At 38.3% G+C, this 25,057-nt stretch overlaps 1 protein-coding gene across 1 annotated transcript; it reads right to left on the reverse strand.

Moving 5' to 3' along the window:
- Positions 1-210: 210 nt before the first annotated feature.
- On the reverse strand, positions 211-24,620 carry LOC132825591 (protein disulfide-isomerase-like). Its single transcript, XM_060840972.1, has 11 exons — positions 24,587-24,620; positions 23,540-23,743; positions 21,935-22,068; positions 17,149-17,286; positions 16,348-16,464; positions 10,532-10,657; positions 8,825-9,022; positions 2,728-2,848; positions 1,730-1,911; positions 1,577-1,648; positions 211-273 (listed from the first exon to the last, which is right to left on the reverse strand). The coding sequence occupies exons 1-11, from the start codon at positions 24,618-24,620 to the stop codon at positions 211-213; spliced, it is 1,389 nt and encodes a 462-aa protein (XP_060696955.1).
- Positions 24,621-25,057: the final 437 nt, after the last annotated feature.

The raw sequence follows: 25,057 nt of genomic DNA on the forward strand, positions 1-25,057 counted from the left end.
CCAACTACAACTTGTTTCCCACAAAGACTTTTTTTTGCCTTTTAATGTACAAATAACATGGGTTGCAATGACTTTAAGGTTAAGCAGACACTACTAGTAGTCATCTCTAAAGTAATGATATTATTCTAAACAAATAATGGGCAACAAATGAGACAGCTGGAATTAGACAATGGTGAACAATTGACAGAAACTAATCATCATTTTATAAAGCTAAAGTTCATCTTTTGGTCCATCAACTGAGTTATCTGTCATATTTGATTTTTCATCATGTTTCTGTAAAAGGAATAATAAAGACATTAAGATTCTCGTCTGTAAATTAGATCACTATATATTAGAATATGAAACTTTATTATTTTGGTTGGAATTTTCCTCTTTGATCCTGTCTAAAACCAGTGGAGTGAAGGCTGAAGGATAGCTTTGGGTGATGATGTCAGCTTTCACCTCAGAGACCTGACTAAGGACTTATTTCTCTCTTTCTGTCTGGGATGTTTGCTAGTTCTTTCTGCCTTGTCTATCCAGCATACCCTAGTTGCTGCCAGATGTTTTGTTTACTTGGGCCTGTGGTGCTGCCACTTCCTCGGGCCATCATGAAGAAGCTGGTACTAGATGCTGGAAATGGATCTGACATGCTCAGAATGTTCCAAAGTGTTTTGTGGTTAGTGGAGTCCTTTTAGAGTGTGGTCACTGTTGTAATGTAGGAAATGCAACTACTTGCGCACTGTAAACTTCCTCAAGCAACAGTGAGAATAATGAACAGTTATGAGTTTGGTTGAGGGATAAAAATTTGTTTGGATACAGAGGATTGAAGAGAGTCCTGTGAAATCTATTACATGCATCTAAGAGGACAGCTTAAAGATGTGCATCAAATATGGAACATCCAAAGATGTGCAGACTAGGCAGATCAGCCATGTTTAATTGCTCCATGGTGTCCAGGGATGTTCTGGTTAGATGGATTGATCATGGGAAATGTAGGCTTACTGGGATAGAGTGGGATGCTTTTCAGACGATTGGTGCACATTTGATGGGCCAAATGGCCTCTTTTCACCCTGTAGGGATTCTATGGTTCTATGAAAGTGTCTGACTCCGTAGCATTCCCTCAGTCAGGTGTTGCTCAAGTCTTTGGAGTGGAATTTGAATTCATAGCTGTCTGACATGTAAACACATTTTGTTTTAAAAAAAAGAGCTAATCAAATTAGTTAAAATGATATAAAGCCTGATGTGTAAATATATATAAAAATCACTTCTAACTGTATTGTGAGGCAGTATATTGGTAAAATATAAGCAAAATATTGTCGATGGTAGAGATCTGAAATAAAATCAGAAAAGTTCTGGAGAAACTCAGCAGATCTGGGAGCATCTGGGATAGAGACACTGGGCTAATTTTAGGTGTATGTGACAATTCATTTTTTTAAGAAGTCATATTGGAGTCAGTGTTAACCTCTGTTTTCTCTCCAAAGACACTGCCAAACCTATTGCGTCTCTCCAGAACTTTCTGTTTTTATTGTTATTGTTCAACTTTCAGCTTTGAATACTCTTAAATAAAATGAACTGTTCCTGGCATAATTGTAAACCATACCTTTGATTTTCCTTGTTTATCCAAAAATTTAGAAAATGCTTCGAGAGTCTGTGCACTGGTGTAGTGTACAATCTGTGTGAAAGGAAGTGTTAAACATTAGCATCACAATGAAGGCAAAACATTAGAAAACAAAGGATCCTGAAGATAACAAACCTTTCTCTTTGATCCAGGGGGAAAATACTTGAAACTTGGATACTCCTCAATTATAACCGAATCAATGTCATTCGCAGTGATGTCTACCTTAGCAATAACAATATTTTCAGAGTCCTTATATTTCTCCCCCAGTTGATCCCAGATAAAATTAATTTGCTTGCATCTTTGTGACCATGGAGCACCTTTAAGGTAAAAAAAAGAATGTTATTAAGTTAAATTATATTACAATATGCTGGAGAGGAGGTGTTTTAGCAATACAGCTTCTATTAATTTCACTTTCTACCAGTTGAAGAAATGGTTTCCTGAGCATGGAATAGAGTAAAGTAATGTTGGTTGCCCTTTGTGGTTTAGTTGCTGAACATAATACATAAGTAAGCTACCCCGTGGAAGATCTTGGTCTGTATTGAGTTAGCTAATCTCAATTAGGATGCTAACGCTATCTAATAATTCACTGGAAATCCACATCTGAGAGCCATGAAGGAGGACAACATGTGCCGTTGTCCCAGTAGGTCAATTATTCTGTTGCTCTATATCATACTTGCATTTGGGTGAGGTTCTGGATGTTAACTGTTACCAATGAGAAGTTGATATTGTAGGAGAGAAAGGGAGAAAGCCGATGAGAATGAAAGAAAAAAAAATGCTTATCATGGATTTGAAATCAAGAATTCCTTGACTAACTGGAAATATATTCGAATGGCAAAAAAATTCAGCTTGACCAGGAGCTCAAAACTGGGATTAGTGGATTGTTGGTTTGTTACCCACCCATCAGTTTACCTTTCCATTGACTTTAAACATTTGTAGTGGATGGCTGGTTCATCACCACTGTTTTATACCACAATGCATCAAAGTCAAGATAGGACATATCAACGATTTAGCTCAATATATTATCATTAACTGTGTCTAGACTGTGTTTATAGACAGCTCTCAATCACTCATTGATGTTTTCTAAAAGGATAGTAATACTATATGGACACAACTAGTTCTTACAAAATACTTACAAAACAGCACAAAGACACCTTTTGAGGTATTGAATACAACTTCATCAAAGTTTGATCCAACCAGTACTTTGACAGGATTCTTGTTCCAATCTTCTGGAAGATCTTCACTGTGCTGTTGAGGCTGATGTATAAAGTAAGAGTATTATTGGATAGCTCTCTCATAATTCAGTACTGCACAAAGGCTAGAAACTCCCTTCATTTTCCCCGACCACTGATATTTAAGGTTATAGAAAATGGAAGCTAGCTCCTCGACTTTCCTGCTGCACCCCTTGCAGAATATTCAAATTGGATTGGAGGTAATCTCACATTTCAGTCAAGTCAACACCCATACCCATGAGGGAAGGACTCAAGTTCACTGTGTTTGAGAATCAGGGCAAATTCCTCCCTCTTGTTGAGAAATTTTTTTAACTTTCTTGAAAAATTTTCACAAATTCATTATAATGCATTAAATTATTTTTATTTTAGTGTTTATTTAGTGCAGTGCCAGGAATAATGTCAGCCATGATCTTGTTGAAGGGCCAAATGGCTTACTCCTGCTCCTAGTTCTTATGTCCTTATGTACACATTTGTTCACTATGCTATCTGGAAATGCAAGTTGAAGTCATGAATAACTAATCTAAAGGCAGCTGGTTAACTCGCTCAGTTTGGAACATCAGCAGTGGATTTCTGGCCAAGTTCTATAATGTGGAGCAACACTGTGCTAGAGAACCTATCAGGGTTTGAAATTCATTGGCTGGAGGTTGACGTGGGATCATACACTCAAGACAATGTGCAACAGGTGCCAGGCTTGAAGGAACATCATGTCAAGATGAGAATTGAGAAGGATCATCCATAGGTATCAACTGCTATACTGGGAAGCCTGTAATTCTATGATTTTTTTTGTCAATTAAGTCCAGAAAGTTGACATATCTATGTATGTTTTGTTCTCTTGAGAGACAGATAACATTTTTCAAGAGATGAATTTCCTAAATGACTATTGGAAATAACTGAAGGAGAAGTTTTCACTTTTTTAAACTCATTTTTTGAATGTTGGTGTCTCTGGTTGACAAGTATTTATTGTCCATACCTAGTTGCCCTTGAGAAGGTGGTGATGAGCTGATTTCTTGAATCATTGCAGTCCACCAGCTGTAGGTTCACCTACAATGCCCATTGGGAGGAAATGACATGATTGTGATCCACCAACGGTGAAGGAATGGCGACATATTTCCAAGTCAGGCTGGTAAGTGGCTTGGGGGGGCAGTTGAAGGGAATGGTGTTTCCATGTATCGACTGCCTTGTCCTTCTAGATGAAAGTGGTTGCAGGTTTGGAAGGTGCTGTCAGAGGATCTTTGGTTAATTTCTGCAGTGCATCTTGCAGACAGTACACATTGCTGTTACTGAGCATCAGTGGTGGAGGGAGTGGACACTTGTGGATGTAGTGCCAATCAAGCAGGCTGCTTTGTCCTTGGATGATGTCAAGCTTCCTGAGTGTTATTGAAACTGCATCCATCCAGGCAAGTGTGGACTATTCCATCACACTCCTGACTTGTGCCTTGTAGATGATGGACAGGTTTTGGGGAGTTAGGAGGTGAGTTACTTGCCTTTTTAAAACTTATACTGTAAAAAATGAATTAAACTCAACATAATTCAAATATTTGTTAACCAAAAATGGATACATCAAACAAAATAAAAGTAAGTTTTGAATTAATTAATTAGCAGAACATAAATATTGCAATTATGCCTTGCTTTTGGTAGAAATAATATTAAAGGATCAGTCACACAGTCATTTGCAGGTTTCCAGCAAATATTCAACTGTCTGTCAATCTGCAAACTCTGTGTGGAGTTTGCACATTCTCCCCGTGTCTGCGTGGGTTTCCTCCGGGTGCTCCGGTTTCCTCCCACAGTCCAAAGATGTGTGAGTCAGGTGAATTGGCCATGCTAAATTGCCCATAGTGTTAGGTAAGAGGTAAATGTAGGGATATGAGTGGGTTGCGCGTCGGTGTGGACATGTTGGGCTGAAGGGCCTGTTTCCACACTGTAAGTAATCTAATCTAATCTAAAGGCTCCAGGTTTTTGCAGTTACAACAATCACCTGAAAGGTACTCTTTGATTAATCCCCTTCTTCCTCAATTCAGAATTCCAGAGATTCCTGTCTCCAACCCCTTTAAATGGTTCAGTCAGCTTTGCTAAAACTGTTTCTCTTACAGACAGCTTTACTGCTCCCTATCATTTCTTGCAGAACAGACAAAGCCAAATCTTGGAGGTGTTTCAATTTTCTTCCGGCCTGTTCCTCAGTATCAGCTGCATTACCCAGTGCATTACCATAAAAGGTGCTAAAACTAGTACTGGTACCTCAACAAGTTTCCAGTTGGGTATTCTCTGTGGCACCCTGAAATTACATAGGTACTTCCTGAACTGAGTTGTTTGTCTAGAGTTCCAATCACACCCTTTCTGCATTTCTCAATCACTTCGGATTTATAGAGTCACACAGTCAAACCGCATGAAAACAGAGCCTTCTGTCCAACTCTTAAATGGACATTTTAAAACAGTTGTCCTGCAAAATGAAAACTGAAAGAGCTGCAGATGCTATAAATAAGAAACAAAAATAGCAATTGCTGGAAAAGCTGAACAGGTCTGGCAACATCTGTGGAGAGAAATCAGAGTTAACGTTTCAACTCAAGTGACCGTTCCTCAGAATTGAGCTCGTTAACTCTGATTTCTCCCCACAGTTGCTGTCAGACCTGCTGAACTTTTCCAGCAATTTCCATAATTCACAGCAATTTGTGCAGGTCATGTGAATTGAAACAGTGATTTGCTATTGTAGACTTAATTTAAACAGATAATTAGCAGGAGGTTGTACCTCAGGAAAAGTTGAGGCTGATATCATGATTCAGCTGACAATTACAATCTGCTAGTTTAGCCATCAAATTCATAAACCTTCAATAAGTTCCATTTTACTTAGATTAACTCTGCATGAGAATAGGGCATAGCATTGTTGTTTAAAGTACATCACCTTATATATTCTATCATTTAGTGCATGCATTGCTTCCCATTACAGAAAAGAAACTGCAATCAGTAAAATGCACTAAGTTCCAGGTAAAACATCTCTTCCCTTAAGTAACAATGGTGGTTATTGCTGATGCAACTCTTTGTTCTCGAATCAGTAGCTTCAACACTATTCTAAAGATGGGCAGCATCATTCAGCAATGTTATTTCCTCTGCATACTGTGTTCTCCTGCATGTAACATCAGCCAGATATGCCTGGGGAACCTCAGGCATCTATGCAAAAAGCTGAGCTCTCACAATATCTAACTCCAATAATAGAATTTTACCAATCTCTGAAGAGTGAGAATTTAAAAAAATTGATTCTTGTTGTCAAGAAAAATAAATTCCATTTTTCTTCTTTCAACCACTAGATGAGAATCTCACTAGTAAGCAGTGACAACCTTATCATCCCATCATTATTCGATAATCTTGCCTTATCCTACATAGTTCACGCAGAAACTTGAATGTCGGAGTAGTAATCTGACAGATGTAGCTCACCAGTTGATCCTCTGGGACTTCATGTTAATCCTCATTCACCAACATCTCATGGCACATTCCATGGGCGGTGACCACCTCCAGCCCATAACCATAGAAGTCAGTGCCAGCAAATACCAGCCGTACCACTTCATCATGGATCTTGGACTAACGGAGAAGACACTTCTTTACTGCGTCCAAGAGTTCACTGATATTTTACATTGTAATGTTCCTGCCAGGTCTCAGTGTGTGCAGTCACACATTCCCAATCTCATGTTTCTGCATTGGAGGCAGCTTGGGACTCTTGGCTTGCTCTCATGGTGCTCACTCATTTTATGCTGATTTGGGCATTCACAGAATCCCTATCTTGTCTTGTTTATTAGGGTAGACACTCATTTTGTTTGCCAGTACTGAACTATGAGTGGACATATTACTGTACAGCACCTACATCAATGTTACTATACAGCAGCTGTGTGCTCTATTGATGTCACAGCATGTATCAGCAGCTCACATAGAACAGTGCATTCCATCAAATGATCACATCTGAAAGCCTATGGGGAGTACTCCTTTGTCAAAAGAAGGGCAAATGGGGGGGTTGCTATGGTCAGTTGGGGGTTTCCATCAGCCACTACACTTAGACAAAGGCATCTTCTGATCTCAGTCCACATGGGTTGCACAGCAAACATCAAGGTAGGGTCACCAGGAAATAATCCATTCTGTTTTGGGAAAGTGAGAAACCCAAGTGTGGGAAATGGCACCATTACATAGAAAGGCAGAGGGGTTAATGATTGTGAGTGGCAGTCAACTCCAAATATAGGGTGGGATTTGATATATCTGAGAGTATGGGGACTGTGGGAGGGAGTGTTTCACAAGGCACCACCACACTGGTGAAAAGAGAAATTGTGTGGGATGAAAGTAGCTTGAAGAGCTGTTAGTGGTGGTGCAGGAACATGAAGGGTAATGAAGTATCCCACATGAATGATTAAGAAGTTCAGAAGGCAGCAAGGATTGGTAATTTGGAACATTGAGATGGATGGTAGCCATTGTGTGTTAGTGCTGTGTATACTACTAAGAACGCTGAATCATTAGCCTCAGTGGGAAATGCATGCAATGGCAGGGTTATAGCGAGTGTGAGATAGTGGAGAGAAAAAAGTGACATAATCCTTGTAGAGCACATGAGATCATTGACCTTCTTTCTACATTTCCTGTGTTGCTTCTCACTGCACTGACTCCGGGGGGGTGGCAGTGGATGTTACCACGACTTCTTTTGGCAGTCCATAGGAAAAGCAATAGTCTTCCTTTCCACCAGCAGGATCTCCAATTCCCTGTCTGCAAGCTAGGATGCCAAATTCTTTTCCTCAGCCATCTCTACAATAATGGTCAAGTAACAGACTTTGAATGGCAGTTCATAGCTTTCTCTACTTGAATTGGTGTGTAGCCCGGGATTAAATATGGTGCTAAAATGCCAAAAGGACATGGCACCAGCAATCAATTCTGTGTCTATAATTTTATAAAAAGGGCACCAGGGAATCTAGACACATAATTAATTAAGTGAGCCATGTGAGATTGCAGGAGAAAGGTCACCACGGCCCATCGAGGGAATCCTTCCAGGAAACTCCTCAAAAATACTCAGCCAAAAGATGGGAAGGCTCAGTTCCAGGTTTTATTTTTGGTCTTATTCCATTTAGAAACAGAATCTTTTGAGGAATGACTGAAGGATTCCAACAACTCAATGATATGCAACAGTCCATGTAAAACAGCACTATGTCAGCTGCGTGAATCTTCAAGTTAGTACATCAACTGGATCACATTGCCGATAGTGTTTAAATGAAAATGTTGCTATTTAATGTAACCATAGAATTGAGCCATACAATAAACAATAGAGAATGACCATGTTCACATTATACAGGCTCCTCCCCAGCAGATGATAATAATACATATTGGCACAAAACAATGTCAATACTAAAGTACAGGAAAAGTGTCTCTCAGATCACTCTTAAGTGTATGCCATTTTGCATCTATGACTGTTTCTGGACAAATGTGACTTTTCATTTTTTTGATGAGCACATCATGATGTTTGAAATTGTCACATGAATTTGGTCGGTGGAATGTATCTACTTGCGTTAGAGCTGCCAAGATCTCACACTGAATCCTGACACTGATACATTCACCAGCATGTCAACATCAGCTCTCTGTGACATCAATAATGCAACAATGAATTGCAGACTGACTACTCCTTGCCAAGTCTCCTGTCATTGCCTGGAAAGAACCTGTCCTGTGTGGTTGCCAACTACAAGCTCATTAACACTAAGTCTGACCTTTAATGCGCATTAACCCACATTTTTTTCCCCAAAGGAAGTCTAGGAACATGAGAAAAAATGTACTTCAATAGCAATGTAGTAAAGCACTTCCGAACGTTCACACACAGCCACAAGTATAGATTAGATCAAGGTAACCCATTTAAGTGTTAAATTTGAACAGATATAATGTTTAAGGAGAAGCAAAATTCCTTAAAGTATGTACTTTTGACAATGAGTACCTCACACATTTGCTCTTAGTACTATTTAATTATACGTTACATTTTGTAGAACAGTAATACCTTTTCTTTCCCATTAAGGTAAGCCTGGCAGAAACTTTTCACATTTTCAGTTGTGATTTGCTCTGCTTGCATTCTGTATCTCACATTGTCTGTTGTATTAATCAGGCGAACAGCAGGTACGTCCATGTCCCGAATCTGGAAAAACTCTCTCAAGCGGCCATTCATACTTTCATCAGTGTCAACAAAAATGAAGATTATCTGAGAAGTTTAGCAAAGAAAAACCATAAAAATCATAGGAAAATGATATTATTTACATTAAGAAAATACATTTTAATTGCAAATTAAGCTTGTTTCTCTTAGTTCATGTTAAAAATATAATATTGTATGCCCAGTTAATGACAAGGAAAGTTCTGAATTTAAAAAAATTATGTAGGTTATTGTTTTATTGTATCTAATAAACTAATTGAGTTCATACCCTGGTAATTAATTAGGATGCACTATGCACGTGTTGTAGAATAGGTTATACCATTATTTACAATGCTAATTGATTCCAGCTTTAAAACATGTTTGAAATTTGTCAAGTAATCCCATAATTTTCATTTGCCAGAGACAAAAAATATGTTGATGTTCCACCAAATGTTACAATTGAAGGGATGTCACTCCTAGGAGTTTGTATTTCTCATCAATTTGTGACATGAAATAAAGCAGGTATTTGAATCTCGGCTTCCTGGATCAGAGGAAGGATAACTACCACTGCTCCACAATCCAAGTGCATCTTAGTTGCGATACTTTAACTTAATTAACATGATTGTAATTAATTAGGATTTAATTGAGCTAAGTCCACTTTAATTATAACGAGACTACAAATTGATGTATCTGTTTCAGTGTGATTTAACAATAACAGATTAAGATAAGGAGTATTCATTGTGTCTTGTTTGAAAACTGGATCATGAGGCTAAGTTTGCAGATAGAAAACAATATATTTGGTAGGGGATTGCTTTGTGCGGACTGTTTGTGAAAGTGCTTGAGTTGTAACATTATTAACTATTTTTTAATTGTACTTCTGCATGTAATATCATCCAATTGATTGGAAACCTGATTTCAAAGGAAACTGAGTGAATAAAAATTGTATGTTGGTACCAGTATAATTCCAAAATTAGGATCAGATGAATCTAACTCTATGCAGAATGACATGCATTTAAATATATTTAAAAGTTCAATTCAAAGTGTAAAAAAAATGGCAAAGGAAGAAGGGAAGCAGATTGCTACGTTTATGTAATGATTGAGAACTCACAAAAGTTTCTGTTGTTTCAAACAATACTTCAGGAGTAGTTAGAGGAAAGGATAAATTAAAGTCTTTGCAGATTTAATTTTCATAATGTAACTTTGATAAAAGCTTGATTATGTCATATGTCATCTTGGGTATTTATAGCTAAACATAAATATATATTCAGCACCTGGAAGCTGTGGTTGGGATTTGATAAAATGTCAATTTAGAGTCTGCGCCAGAATACAAGGGTATGATTAATCCAGCATGAAGATTGAGCTGGTGTTAAGTAGTTGCACACTTCTGTAAATGCAAATTTCAGATTTAATTGCATTTTCCAAGGATTGATTGTTTTGAATAAGAAAAGCTACAATTAAAAACTCAGAGCCATAAATTCACACCCAGATTTTAAAGAACTTTATTAATTTATTGCGTTTTTATCTCTTTAATTTAAGTTTTTTAAAAGTAATTAGTGGAGTAGTTCAGGCAGAAGAGCAAACCTGAGTCCGGAAGTCAGCAGCAGCAGCTTTAAAGTTTTCATAAATCTCATTAAACCCTTTTGACGTCTTGTCTATGAATAGCAGAAGGTGACTGTCAATGCCAACATCAAAGATTTTGCTTGAAGTCTGAAAAATAATTTTTAGATACAGAATCTTTCAAAATGACATCATTTAGAAATAAAAATGTAAATGAAATTATTATTCATTAGTTTCCTTTTAGAGCAGAATTCTAAAGCGCTCTGAATTTTGGGACTTTATTCTGAAGTCAACTTGTGGGCACTAAGGAAAATGTTAAATTTTGTACATTCATAATCTCCAAATATGACTAAATTCTAGTAGCTTTCATTGTGAGTTTAAAGCCTTTGTGCTGACTCTGGTGTGACTTCCTGCAGGTTTTAGAAACAGCAACAAAATTTTGTAAAAAAAAACCAGCTGAATCACTAGTCATTGTTCTAAAGAGCTGTTATTCAAATATTCAGTTATAATATTATTAATCGGAACACATACATACACACATTCCTTGAACTTTTGAAAAAGACACTTTGCAAAACCTGGCTACATCAACAATGTTGCATTTGCAAAGAACAGACTGGAGTGAAATCGGTGGCCCTGACTTTTACCTTGAAAATGCCCAAAGAAGTCCAGAATCTCAAGCCCCACACCTGAACTTGGCACCCCTCATTTTTACTGGTGGGCATGGATGGGGGGGAGAGGCTGTCGTTTATACTTGTTCGACCATTTAAATGACCAGCCAACCTCAACTGAAATGGGATTTGGAAACATGGTGTGTGAAACGTGGAGTGTGGAGGTTAGAGCAGGTAAGAGCAGGCATGTTCTCAGTGCATTTCTTGTGCATAATCAGGGTACATTTTTGAAGAAGTGAAGTACATCTGTGGATATAGTCCCAGGATACCTCAGTGGTGTAAGTCAGGGATCCTCTGAGTAGAGAGGGGTCCAGTATTCTTTGAAGGAGGAGAGGGGTATGGTAGGTGAGTAGGTATCCTTTGGTAGTATTAACCGTGGAGAAGATGCATGAACCATTTGTAACTATCTATTGAGAAGCAATAATACTGTCAATCTGTCTAGAAATGTCAAAATGTATATCTATAGATGAGGTGCTCTTCTCAATAGCGTAGTCTGCAATTTAGAAGTAATAGGAATATGTTCCTCCTATTTACATGAATATTTCTTTTTTCTCAGTCATCCATGGAATATGATAGCACTAGCTTGGCTAGCATTTGTTGGCTGTCCCTAATTGTCCCTGAGTATTGTCTTCCCAAACTAATGCATTCTTAGGGTGTAGGGACATCCAAAGTCCTATTAGAAAAAGAATTCCAGGATTTTTGTCAATGACAATGAAGGAACAGTGATATAGTTCCAAGTCAGAATGGTGTGTGGCTTGGAGAGGTACTTGGTCATACCAATCATGGCCAGACTTATGTCACATGATTGAACTCCCAAACTATCATATCTATTGATGGACAGCTTTAATGGCTTAATGAATAAGGCATTAAGCAATTAAGTGAGAGTTTGTTTGGCATATTGTTTTAAGTACTTGAATGAAATGTCTGTTTACGTAAGTGATTAGTTCAAGCAATTTCAGTGTAACATGTTTTCTTTGTATTGGTGAACCGTGCTTTTCTCAATAATAAAATTCTCAAATGACTTATATCTTATTTTCTGTTAGGTTGCCTTTTGATTAATGCTCATGCTAGATAATAGATGAGTTGGCATAAAGAGGGAATATCAAAGTGTGAGGTGGGATCATTGTTTACAGAAAAGCCATAAAGTTGTATGGAAATTCAATAGATAGAAAACTTAATGGTTTTGCATCTTACTGCACAAGGTATTCAGAATAATGTGGATAAACTGTAGGTATAAATCAGGATAAATGAACATGATCTCATAGCCATTATGGATGGAAACATGGTTACAAAAGATCAAAACTGGGAACTTAAGATTCAGCAATATTTGACTTTTTGGGAAGTCAGGAAGATCGGAAAAGATGGTGAGGTAGCACTGTTAATAAGAAATAAAATGAGAACAGTGTGAGATGACCTAGGCTCTGTCTTTTTGAGCAGAGGTAAAAAAAAGTTAAAGAAGACATTGATAGGTGTAGTGTACAGACTGAAAATGTGTTGCTGGTTAAAGCACAGCAGGTTAGGCAGCATCTCAGGAATAGGGAATTCGACGTTTCGAGCATAAGCCCTTCATCAGGAATGAGAGAGAGTAGCCAAGCAGGCTAAGATAAAAGGTAGGGAGGAGGGACTTGGGGGAGGGGCGATGGAGGTGGGATAGGTGGAAGGAGGTCAAGGTGAGGGTGATAGTATGTACAGACTCCCAACAGGCCACTCTGTAGGAAAGACTATCAATCAACAAATTATAGAAGCAGGTAAAAAGAATAAAATACAGTTATTCTTCTGTATCCACTAGGGTTCCATTTCTGAGAACCCCATGAATGATGAAACTCACAAGTGTGGAGCTTATTTAAAAATAGGTTACAAATCACGGGTATGCGATTTCTGACCATGAATGCTGATTTTTGTTGTTACTTGGATGGGTGAATTCGTGATTTGTGATTTCGCTGATACAGAGGATTAACTTCAATAATTATGGCTGACTTTCATCTTCATGTTGATTGGTCTAATCAAATTGGAAAGGGTAGTCTGCAACAGCAAATTCATAAGAGTGTAATAGGCATAGTTTCCTCGTGCAATATGCCATGAAACCAACCAGGGAGCAGACTGTATTGGATCTGAGGTTGGAGATTCGTTCACTGAGCTTTCATGCTTTTCTGCAGATATTTCATCACCTCGCTAGGTGACATTGTCAGTGTGCCTCCGGTGAAGCATTGGTTGTCTGTCCTAGCTGGTATTTATGTGTTGTTGTTTTCTGATACTTCCAGTTCTGTATCTGAGTGGTTTGTATATGGAGTCTAGTTAAATATGTTTATTGATTGAGTTCTGATTGGAGTGCTGGGCTTCAAGGAATTTTCTGGCATGTCCCTGTTTCACCTGTGCTAGGATGGTTACATTGTCCCAGTTGAATCTGCATCCTTCATTGTCTGTGTGGGTGGAAATGAGAGAGAGCAGGTCGGGTCTGGCAGTGGCAAGTTGATGGTCATGCACTCGGATAGTCAGTTTGCTTTCTGTTTGTCTAAGTAGCGTTTTTCACAGTCTTTGCAGAGTATCTTGTAGATTACATTCATCCTGTTGGATGTGGATGTCGGGTCTTTAACGTTTATGAGGAACTGGTGAAAGGTGTTTACTGGTTTGTGGGCCAATATGATTCCCAGGAGTCCAAGTGGTCGGGCAGTCATTTCTGATTTGTCCTTGATTCAGCAGCTCCTCACAAAAGTTAAAGACCTGACACCCACATCCAACAGGATGAACATAAACTACAAGATACTGCAAGGACAGTGAAAAACACTGCATAGACAAACAGGAAGAAAACTGACCATCTGAGTGCACGACCATCAACTCGCCACTCCCAGACACAACCTGCACTCTTTCATTTCCAACCACACAGACAATGAAGGACACAAATTCAACTGGAACAATGTAACCATCCTAGGATGGGTAAAACAGAGACATGCCAGAGAATTTCTCGAAGCCTGACACTCCAACCGGAACTCAATCAATACACACATTAAACTGGATCCCATATACAAACCACTCAGATACAGAACTGGAAATATCAGAAAACAGAGACAAATACACACAAGGTCGGGCAGATCACCAATGCTCCACCGGAGGCGCACAGAGTGAGGTGATGCAACGCCTGCAGAAAAATGCATCAGCTCGGCGAACAAATCTATGATCTCACCCACAGCCCGAGCTACAAGTCTTTTCAAAAACTCTATCTGGTAATGGATAATGAGGCAACTTTAATAAATAATGTCAGAGTGATACATCGCACAGGAAGTAGTGATCATAACATAATAGCATTTAATATTCTGTTTGACAGTGAGAAACTTGGATTGGAAGCAACTGTGTTTAATTTAAATAAAGGGAATTACAATGAAATGAGGATAGAGTCAGCTAAAGTGAACTGCCAGATAAAATAGCAGGGATGACAGTAAGTAAGCAGTGGCTAACGTTTAAACATGCAATCCATGAATCTTATCAAAATTACACCCTAGTTTGGAGGAAAGATCCTAACAGAGGGATAAACCAACCATGGCTAACCTAGGAAGTTAAGGACAGTATGAAGTTGAAAGAAAAATTATATAACAAGGCATAAGTTAGTGATAGTTCCAAAGATTGTGATAAATTCACAATCCAACGAAAGAGAACTAAAAAATAATAGAGAGAAAATAAACTATGAGGTCAAATTAACAAGATATATAAAAACTGACGATACAATCTTCTTTAAATATATAGCAAGGAAGAAGGAGTTGGAAGTGATCCTTAGAAAATGAATCTGGTTCTGGGGATCAAGGAAATGGCAAAAAGTTAAACAGATATTTATGGTGGAAGCTACATCAAACATTCCATTAATGCTGAAGAATATGAGGTAGGAATTAAGTACCATCATCTTCACTTGAGAAATAGTGTTAAACAAACTAATGGGGGCTAAAGGCAGATAAGTCCCCTGACACTGATGGCATGCATCCTAGGATCCCAAAAGAGATGGCTACCGAAATAATGGATGGATTGGTTGTAATTTTTCAAAAATTGAATGATGGAGCAGGCTCAATGGGCTGAACAGACTAATCACGTTCTTGTTTCTTATGGTCTTATGGACAGAAAGGACCAAAGGGATAATGGTGCATATGGGATATGAAATATTATGGGAAATAGGTAGATTGGTATGGGAGGGAAGAGAGGCCAATATGGTGAATACGTGGGCAAGAAGGACCTGAGGAATAACTTTATCATGCAGAAAGTGGTGTATGTGCATGAAATGAGCTGCCGGAGGAAGTGATAGAGGTAGGTACAGCTACAATATTTAAAAGGCATCTGAATGAATATATGAATAGGAAGAGTTTAGTGGGAATATGGGCCAAATGCTGATTGATGGACTAGATGGACTAGATCAGATTAGGATGAATGGTCAGTGTGGATGAGTTGGACCAAATAATCTACTTTGGTGCCGTATGACTCTATGTTGGCATTGATGGGACATGGATAGTGAGGAGATTAGTACAGAAGATAATTGACTGTTTTAATTTTAATTTTAAAACTTTAGATACAGTACTGTGACATAGAAATAGAGAAAATAGGAGCAGGGTGAGGCCAATCAGTCCTTCAAACCTACTCCATCATTCATTGTGATCAACTGTGGCTTGTTACTACTTTTCCTCTATATCCTTTAATTACTCTAGTCAATTCCTTCTTGAAGTCATACAATGTTTGGGCCAAATATTATAAGGTGTGGTGGCCACGAGGCAGTCTTTTTATCCAGCCCTCAAGTACCAACAGTTTCTTGGACTCTTAACAGGTGGCTTGGACTGACACCCAGTCTAGTAGGAGAAATTGAGTACTGCAGATGCTGGAGATTAGAGTCAGGAGTGTGGTGCTGGAAAAGCACAGCAGCTCAGGCAGCGTCGAGGAGCAGGAAAATCAACATTTTGGGCAAAAGCTCTTCATCAGGAATCCAGTCTAGCATCCTTCTCCCCAGCCCGGGACTGTAAACCAGAAGAGTAGGTAACCATTTGTAAGTACAGTTTGGCTTGATTCTATGCCCCAGACCTGAGAACGAAATATTTATAATTTATAATGTAATTGTGACAATCTTGCCCAAATAAATCGGCATCTGAAAACAGTTTGAAATTGTTAATTGTAATTCATTAAAGTAGAAGCATTCTGATTTACCACTTGGTTATACTCTGTGACTAAATGTAATTCATTGACTTTGATGAACTTGGTAAGTTTGTCTTTCTCCAGTCTACTGCCATTTGCAATTTTGAAGTCCAAACGTTCTTCTTCAAACTGTAACGCAAAGGAGCATATAAGAACTCATGATCTTCACTCTTATAACTCACCCTACACATCGACAAACTTTCATACACATTAGATTACATACAAAAATGTCGACTTCATTTTTTGTTACCAATGATGATATATCTCTACTAAAATATTGTACAACAAACACAGAAGGCCACATAGGCTGGGCCAGTGAGTATATTCAAGCAAGGCATTGAAACATTTTTACACATTAAAGGGTTAAAAGGTTATGAGGGAAAGCAAGAAAACACCGTTGAGTTAGAGAATCAACCATGATCTTATTGGTGAAGCAGGCTCCAAGGCCAAATGGCCTACACCTGTTCCTAGTTTCTATATTTCTGAAGTTTTACATTTTGTTTTCTTTTCAATGTTTCTGAGCATGTATGCCTTCTGATCAAGAAGGCCAGAAGGCTTGCATTTATCCTAAGTACAATTTCAGTTTGCGATACTGATTCACAATGCTGGTGGCACAAGCATGGTTTCAGTGGTACAGTGCTAAGCAGTAAAGTAGCACCAGCAGCAGCCAGATGTACCAGTTGCCAACAATTCAATCTGCATGTCAAGGTCTGCAGGTCAATATTTAAAACATTGCACTATCAGTACTAATGCAAAATTATACAGTGTACTACCTCTATCTGTTCCAGATATATCCATTGATATGATACATACCTTTCTGAACAGAATTACTGTGTCTGTAGAGACGCCATATTTAACAAAATGCTTTGCACTATTTGTGACACCAAATGGAATATCAGGAATATCCTTTGCAGTTTCATAATAAGTTTTAGTGTTATTTTCTTTAAGATCCTGTTAAAAAGCAATGGAAGTTCAATATTGTTAACAAAAAAGCATTTGTTCGAAATATAAAGGAAAATCTATTACAAAAGCTGAAAAATTGATAAAGAATTTTTCTGATCACACCAGCAATATTAAATATCACACAACACCAGGCTATAGTCCAACAGGTTTAATTGGAAGCTCACTGGCTTTTGGAGCACTGCTCTGAAAGCTAGTGCTTCCAATTAAACTTGTTGGACTATAACCTGGTGTGTGATTTTTAACTTTGTACACCCCAGTCCAACACCAGCATCTCCAAATTATGACCAGCAATATGGTATGGATTATAAGTGTAACTTTAAATAAACTACTTCTGAATGTAAAGCTGAGTTACCAAATTCTTTTATTGTTCTTTCAATAGTTGTGAGTATTCCAGGCAAGATCAGCATTTGTTGCCTGTCATTGGTAAGTTGTGTTCTTGAACCACTGCAGTCCATGTGTGTAGACATCCACAGTATTTTCAGAAAAGGAATTCAGGATTTTGACCTAGCAACAATGAAGGAATCATTGAAGGTTGTTTACCCTTTTCACTAAGATCCCAGATGCCTTCTAGATGGTTGTTTGTATTTTCAGACATCTTTAACCTCTCCTTGCCACAATCTGTGTCCCTAATTGCTTCAAGAAGATCACCATCATCCTAGTACCAAAGAAAACATTTGCAACATGCCACAAAGCTATTGCCCAGTGGCTGTGATCCCCCTAATTATGACGTGCTTTTGAGAGGCTAGTCATGACTCACATCAACACTACTCTCCCAGCCTGCTTCAATCTCTTGCAATTTGCCTATTGGCACAACAAATCCATATTTGACACCATTTCCCTCGCTCTACACTCATCCCTGGAACATCTGGATAATAAGGATACCTATATCAGGTTAACTACAGCTCCACCTTCAACATTATAATCCCAATCAAACTAATCTTCGAATTCTGAGACCTAGATTTTGGCTTTGTCCTCTGCAACTGGATCCACATCTTCCTGACCTACAGACTGTAATCAATGAAGATAGACAACTGCACCTCCTCCACAATAATCCTCAACTGCAGTGCCCTGCAAGGATGCATACTCAGTCCCCTATTGTACTCCCTGTACATCCACAACTGTGTGAGCAGATGTTGTCTGAACGCCATCTACAAGTTTGCTGATGACACCACTGATGTAGACTGGATATCAAACAATGATGAGGCAGAATACCGAAATGAGATAGAATGCTTGGTGTCATGGTGCAAAAATAGCAATCGCTCCCTTAATGTCGGTGGAAATAAAGAGGTGATCATCGACTTCAGGAAGAAAGGAGGAGGACACATTACCATCTATATCAACTGAGCTGAGGTGGAGAGGGTCGAGAGCCTCCAGTTCCTAGGAGTGACGATAAACAACGATCTGTCCTGGACCACCCCCTTAGATGCAAAAGGCAAGAAGGCACAGCAACACTTGTTCTTCATCAGGAGGTTAAAGGAATTCAGCATGTCAATAAGGACTCTCACCAACGTTTACTGATGCACCAGACAAAGCATTCTAACTGGGTGTATCACAGCTTGGGATGGAAACTGCTCTGCCCAGGACTGTAAGAAACCAAAAAAATTTGTGAACGCAGTCCAGACCTTCACGCAAGCCAACTACCTTCCCATGGACTCCATTTGCACTTCTCATTGCCACAGAAAAACAGCCAACATCATCAAAGACCCCTCCCACCCTGGTTATGATCTCTTCTAACCTTTTCCATCAGGCAGGAGATGCAAAAGCTTAAACACATGTACCAACAGGTTCAAGAAAAGCTTCTTCCCTGCTGTTATTAGACGTCTGAATGGATCTCTCAGATTTCAAATCTAATACTGATCTTTCTTTTATACATCTCCTGTGCAACCATAACTTTGTATACTTCGCTCTGTTCAATCACCCTATGTTCTGTGTATCCTTGTGTGTTATGATCTGCCTGTACTGCACGCAAGACAAAACATTTTTCACTGCACTTAGGAACATGTGACAACCATTAATAAAATCAAATGTTGTTTCTATATTGTATTTCTACAATTTGCAGAACAACATATTGTGAAAATTAAATTGGTCCACCCAAGTTTAAGTAGCGGGCGTCATTTATAGGATAAATGGAACACTAGTTCATTTTTCTTAAATGTCTCAAAATCCAAGCACATACTTAGAAGTAGAAATGCCTCAAATATAAGTTCCTCTTATGGAGTTGAATTCAGCAGCCATTTTATAAACAGACTTGATGCACGTCCAGTGAAATTAGACATTGTGTTACCTTGATGGAAGTATATTTTTTGAACATTGGTCTGTGCTCTTCAATATCTGCAGGAAGTCTAAAAATTTCCATAATGCCGAAAGTCATTCATAGGAATATAGTGATGGATAAAACACTGGCCTAACCATTTAATGATATCAGGACTGACTGGTACCTCAATTTCATTTATCTATATTTATTTTATATTATTTTTCACCCTTACTTATCAAAAATCAACAGATGTATTTTTTGGAAATTCTAATTGCTCCAGAATTAATGACTTCAGAGAGAAAATTCCAGACTTGTACAACCTTTTTTGTAGTCAAGTGTCTGTATTCCTGTACAGTCTAGTTGCACAGCTCCCCTCATTCTGGACTCCTTCATCAGAGGAAATGCAGCTATCAGGTCACATGAAATTTGGCAATGAAATTAATTTTAACAATTCATCACAAAATAAAAGCTAGAAATTTTTTTTGTTAAATATCAACTAAAAACAGATCTGATTTTAATGTCTCATGTAAACTCATAATTCATTGCTTTTGGCACTGTTTTTTTCTTGGTCTGGGGATGGTGGTTCACAGCATATTGTCAATGTTTACTGACCACAACTTCAGAATGTCAGGCATGCTCAACATCAAAATCCTTAAGTTGCAGCCTGTTCACTCAGGATTTAGTCACAGGACTCACCCCAGCTCAGAGATGGTCATCACAATCTCAATGTGAAGATCAAGTTTCCTGCTTCTGCATTGTCTTTTGAAAACCCTCAAAAAAGGTACACCTTGTTCAGTGAGGTCTAACTGGGACCTTTGCAGTGGGATGATTAATAAGAATGCTATAGGCAGTTGCAGGTACCACTACAAAGTGATAGAGATAAAGTTCTTGCCACAGAAAATGACAAATCTCTCAGTGAGATACATTTCATGAGATGAGTAGCAAATGTTCTTTCTTTGCTGTTGGCCACAAAATCCATATCAAAATGTTTACTTACAATAGAAAGCTATTGCATGTAAACAAACACACTCGCCTCCATTCGCCACCTTCTTTCTTCTTTCTCTTGTCATTTTTATTTCTGTTTTTAGATGTTCTCTGTTGTGTTTTTCATCACTTGCTCTCAATGTGTTTATTTTACTTTTGTTCTTTGCTGTCTTGTTTCTCCTCTTTCTGTCTATTTGCGCTTGCCTAATCCTATGTCTAATGTTGTTTCTTTCTCTTTTTAAAATTTATACACAGGTTGTGGATGGCACTGACTAAGCCAACATTTATGTCCATTCCTAAATGCCCAGAGGGCAGTTGAGAGTCAACCATATTGCTGTGGGTCTGGGGTCACATGTAAATTAGAGCAGGGAATGACAGGTAAGGTCCTTCCCTAAAGGATATTAATGAGCCAGTTGGATTTTTCCAACAATCAACATGGTCATCATTAAACTCTTATTTCCAGATCCTTATTGAACGTGCAATGATGGGATTCAAACATCGGCCTGAGAACATTACTTGGATCCCTAGCCTATCAGTCTACAGATTATACTACATCACCACCTTCCCCAATTGCCCCAGATGGCAATATCTTTAGAGAGAAAATTCAAAACTTTTGCTCTTTCTGTCAGTTTTTTGTTTTCAGTTTTCCAATCTTCGAGCATGCAATTGCCTTCACTCCTTATCCTCCTACTTTAAGTTTTAATTTCTACTAATTAGGAGTTCCTCAATTCTTTCTCTTGAACCATCACCTCCTTCAATGCCTTGAGTTCTGGCATTCCCCATGCTGCCTCCCAGCAGTAATGGCATAATGTCTACTTTTGATCTTCCAAGCCAACCACTAGTTGCAAATAATTTCTTTGTTGTATTAATGATGCAAATAATTTCCAGCAATTCTACATCGTGTCACAAATCACAAATAGATTTTAATTTTAGCATTGTATCATGACTAGAAGTGACTTAAATTTGCCAACGTTACTGGCACATTGCACCAGAGAAATTTTCAATCCATGATTTTTTGAGAACATTATTTAAATGTGTCATAGGCATATGGAAATTATGATGTGGAGGTGCCAGAGTTGACCTGGGCTGGACAACATCAGAAGTCACATAACACCAGATAATAGTTCAATCGATTTATTGGAATCACAAGGTGATTAAGGAGCAGCATCTGAAATCTTGTGATCTAAAATACATCTGTTTTTAGGCTATAACCTGGTGTTGTGAATATGAACACTACACAAGGAAGGTTCAACAATCAGTTTTTTTCAGGTTTTGATCAAATTAGCAGCCACAAATGGCTAACAAATATGTAGATGCTTTTTAAATGATTAAATAAGCCAAAAGAAAATTATAGCATACAGTTTGATAGCTTCTATTTAAGTGATAAATGAGGGTTACCTTAAAGAAACCAACAACCACTACATCTTCAGAGGCAATAAAGGTTTCAATATGAGTTATATTGAGCAGACGTGTAGCACTTGGACCGATCCTTCTCCTTAACCAGGTAATAATGGAAGATGCAGTTCTAACTCCTGGAAGAAAAGATTTCAAATTAATGGACATTGATTTTTAATCTTACAAAGATGAGAAAGCATTTGTGCAATTTCAAATTTTGAAACTAAGGCTGTGTCATGTTGTAAAGCATTTTCCAGTTGGATTCAAGTTTCCCAGAGTAATAGGGATGCTGGGCTGTGTGTTGGGAGGACAGTTTAACTGTTTGGAGGCTAGTGCTCAACAGCAGTCCAGGTGACAGAGGACAGAGGTGCGCCTACAATCACTCCCTGCTGACTCGGGTGTGCGTTCAATGAAGAAGTTAAAGGATTTCCTTTCCTGCTTTTTCTTTCTATTTTTAATCCAAATTGTTTGGAAGATCCTTGAAAAAGCACCTTCATGATGAAGTTCCCTCTCAGTTCCTTACAACAGCCATTGATTGGCATCCAGTTTTGAGATCCCACCTCTCACTCTTACTTTAACTGGGAAACTGTCTCCATGCCAAGTGTCTGGTTAGCTTCTGGAGTGGGTGCAGGACCTGGAAACAGAGCCAACTCCTATTTCCCAGACCCATAGTGAAACTCACAGCCCATAGGTTGTACTATTCTGGAATAGAAGTCTTTAAGCTCATTATAGAACAAAGTTATATTTCAATAATAATTGAATACTGTGGCTCATTTGGTAACAAAATCTGAGATTTATTATACAATAAACACAGCATTAGAAGCTTTGAAGAGCATTCCAAATTTGCAATTAAGGCAGGCCATTTAGTCAACTCAGTCTATGTCAGTGTTTATGCCTCCTCCCACAACTCTTCATATCACCCTGTCAACAAATTTTTATTCTGTCATTATCTACCTTCCCCTGCTGTGTTTCCAAGCATTATAATTCAACCATTCCATGCGGGAGCAAGTTTCTCATTCTCAACACTCCCTGGGTAAAGTAATTTCTCCTGAATTCCTTATTATATTTGCTAGTGACTTTTTGTTTGTGGGTCCTAGTTTTGAAAACCCCACATAAATCATTAGTTAATCAACTGCACATACAGGATTAGTTATTAAGCATTTTACAGACCATTTATTCTCATTCTTTAAGATAGTATTGTTTCTTCATTTTAGAATGAATAAGTAAAACTTTAAAATGTCTGTCCTGATGAACATAAGAACTCCCATTGCACTGTTCAAAGGAGAGTTGGATTGTGCATTGTCACTTTGACCCAGTCTACAAATGTCACCTAAAGAAAATTAACTATTCATTGTTTCAACTATGGGATCCTGCTGTGTAATAATTGGTTTATTAGCCTCCTTTACAACAGTGAGTACTCAGGACAATGACACATTGTGTGCACTAAGATGCTACAAAATAAAGTTCATTTTTTCTTTGCATTGATGGAGTGAGAAAAATTACATATCTTAATTTAAAAATAAGAGTCCTCTGTAATTTAGCACAGAATATAAAAGGGAAAAAGAGTTCGCTGGAAGAATGTCTGAGTGTTTGTTCCTCAATAGCAACCTGTACAAGTCAGAGGGTTTTTTCTGTCTCCTTTTATGAAAAATTTCAGAACCGGATAATCTTGAGTTCCAAATTCTTTTGCAAGATCTTTTTCCACTGAGACATCAACCTTGCAGAGTTTAACCTGTTTCTCACTCTTGAGTTGTTCTGCAGCCTTCTCAAATTCAGTCAGCAAAGCAAGTGAAGCCCCAGACAAGGGGGCATCTGCAACATAAAGCAAGGGAAGACCATGAAAGAAGAAGCATTAACACACAACACTTCCCCATTTTGTTATAAAATGAAATATATTGCATTGTTTCTTGGAGACCATATTTCATTAATACGTTGAATTCCACACAGGATTTCTTTATGCACACATGAATTATTCTTTTTAGAGCATAATTAAGTTACTGTAAAGGTTCTTTGATTCTCTAGAATACTTCCCCAGCAAATCATTGTATATTCTCTTTGCAGAAATGTTAATCTATTTGATCAAAGCCTAGTCAGCAGTAGTTTTCTCTATGTGGGCAATAATGAGGTTACAGCGATTGGTTCACATGCTTTCATCCCTCATGAAATAATTCTTTATATCGCAGATTATGTGACAATTCTTTTGTAAAAACTACCTAGTCAGAATGTCAAGAAGTCCTTCCAAAACTTTTAATGTTTTATTTTCTGATTGGTATGAAGTACAACTTGATAATATAATGGGTGACACGGTGGCACTGTGGTTAGCACTGGCGCCTCACAGCACCAGAGACCTGGGTTCAATTTCTGCCTCAGGCAACTGTCTGTGTGGAGTTTGTACATTTTCCCTGTGTCTGTGTGGGTTTCCTTTGGGTTTCCTCCCACAGTCTAAAAATGTGCGAGTTAGGTGAATTGGCCATGCCAAATTGCCCATAGTGTTAGGTGGTAAATGTAGGGGAATGGGTCTGGATGGGTTGCTCTTCAGAGGGTCGGTGTGGACTTATTGGGCCGAAAGGCCTGTTTCCACACTATAAGTAATCCAATATTCCTGTGTTTTCTTTATTCTCATATGGATTGGCATCATGCATTTATGTGCTTTACTTTTTCTGGTAGAAGTATTCACAGGCCCTCTCATTTTGCCAACTGTTTACCAATTGTTGATTTGTTGTGCTAAAACTGTTAGTCTCCAGTCTAAGTCACAGCCTTGATCCAGATACAGATGCCAAGCTAAAACCCAAAGGAGAGCTGAGAGTATTGTTGCAATGAAAAACATGTTGCCAAAGCTATTAGCTTTCTGCTTATCGGACATGTGCAAGGATATCAAATTCCAAACCATTGCCAAAGGAAAATTATCCAAATTACCCTGGAAAGATAAAGCATTTCAAACTTTTCAGCAACAGATTAAGCAGGTTATTCCATGCTGCTATCGTGCAGTGAACATGTGAGTGGTACTTTCCATTAACACCGTGCTGCTTCAGTTCACAAGATGTTCTGCAAACCACACAATTGAGTAACATTATGGATAAAATCCATGGCCATATGATGTCACGGATAGAGGCAATATATACCGAT

The sequence above is a fragment of the Hemiscyllium ocellatum genome, chromosome 20 (assembly GCF_020745735.1).
Source record: "Hemiscyllium ocellatum isolate sHemOce1 chromosome 20, sHemOce1.pat.X.cur, whole genome shotgun sequence".
Lineage (NCBI taxonomy): Eukaryota > Metazoa > Chordata > Chondrichthyes > Orectolobiformes > Hemiscylliidae > Hemiscyllium > Hemiscyllium ocellatum.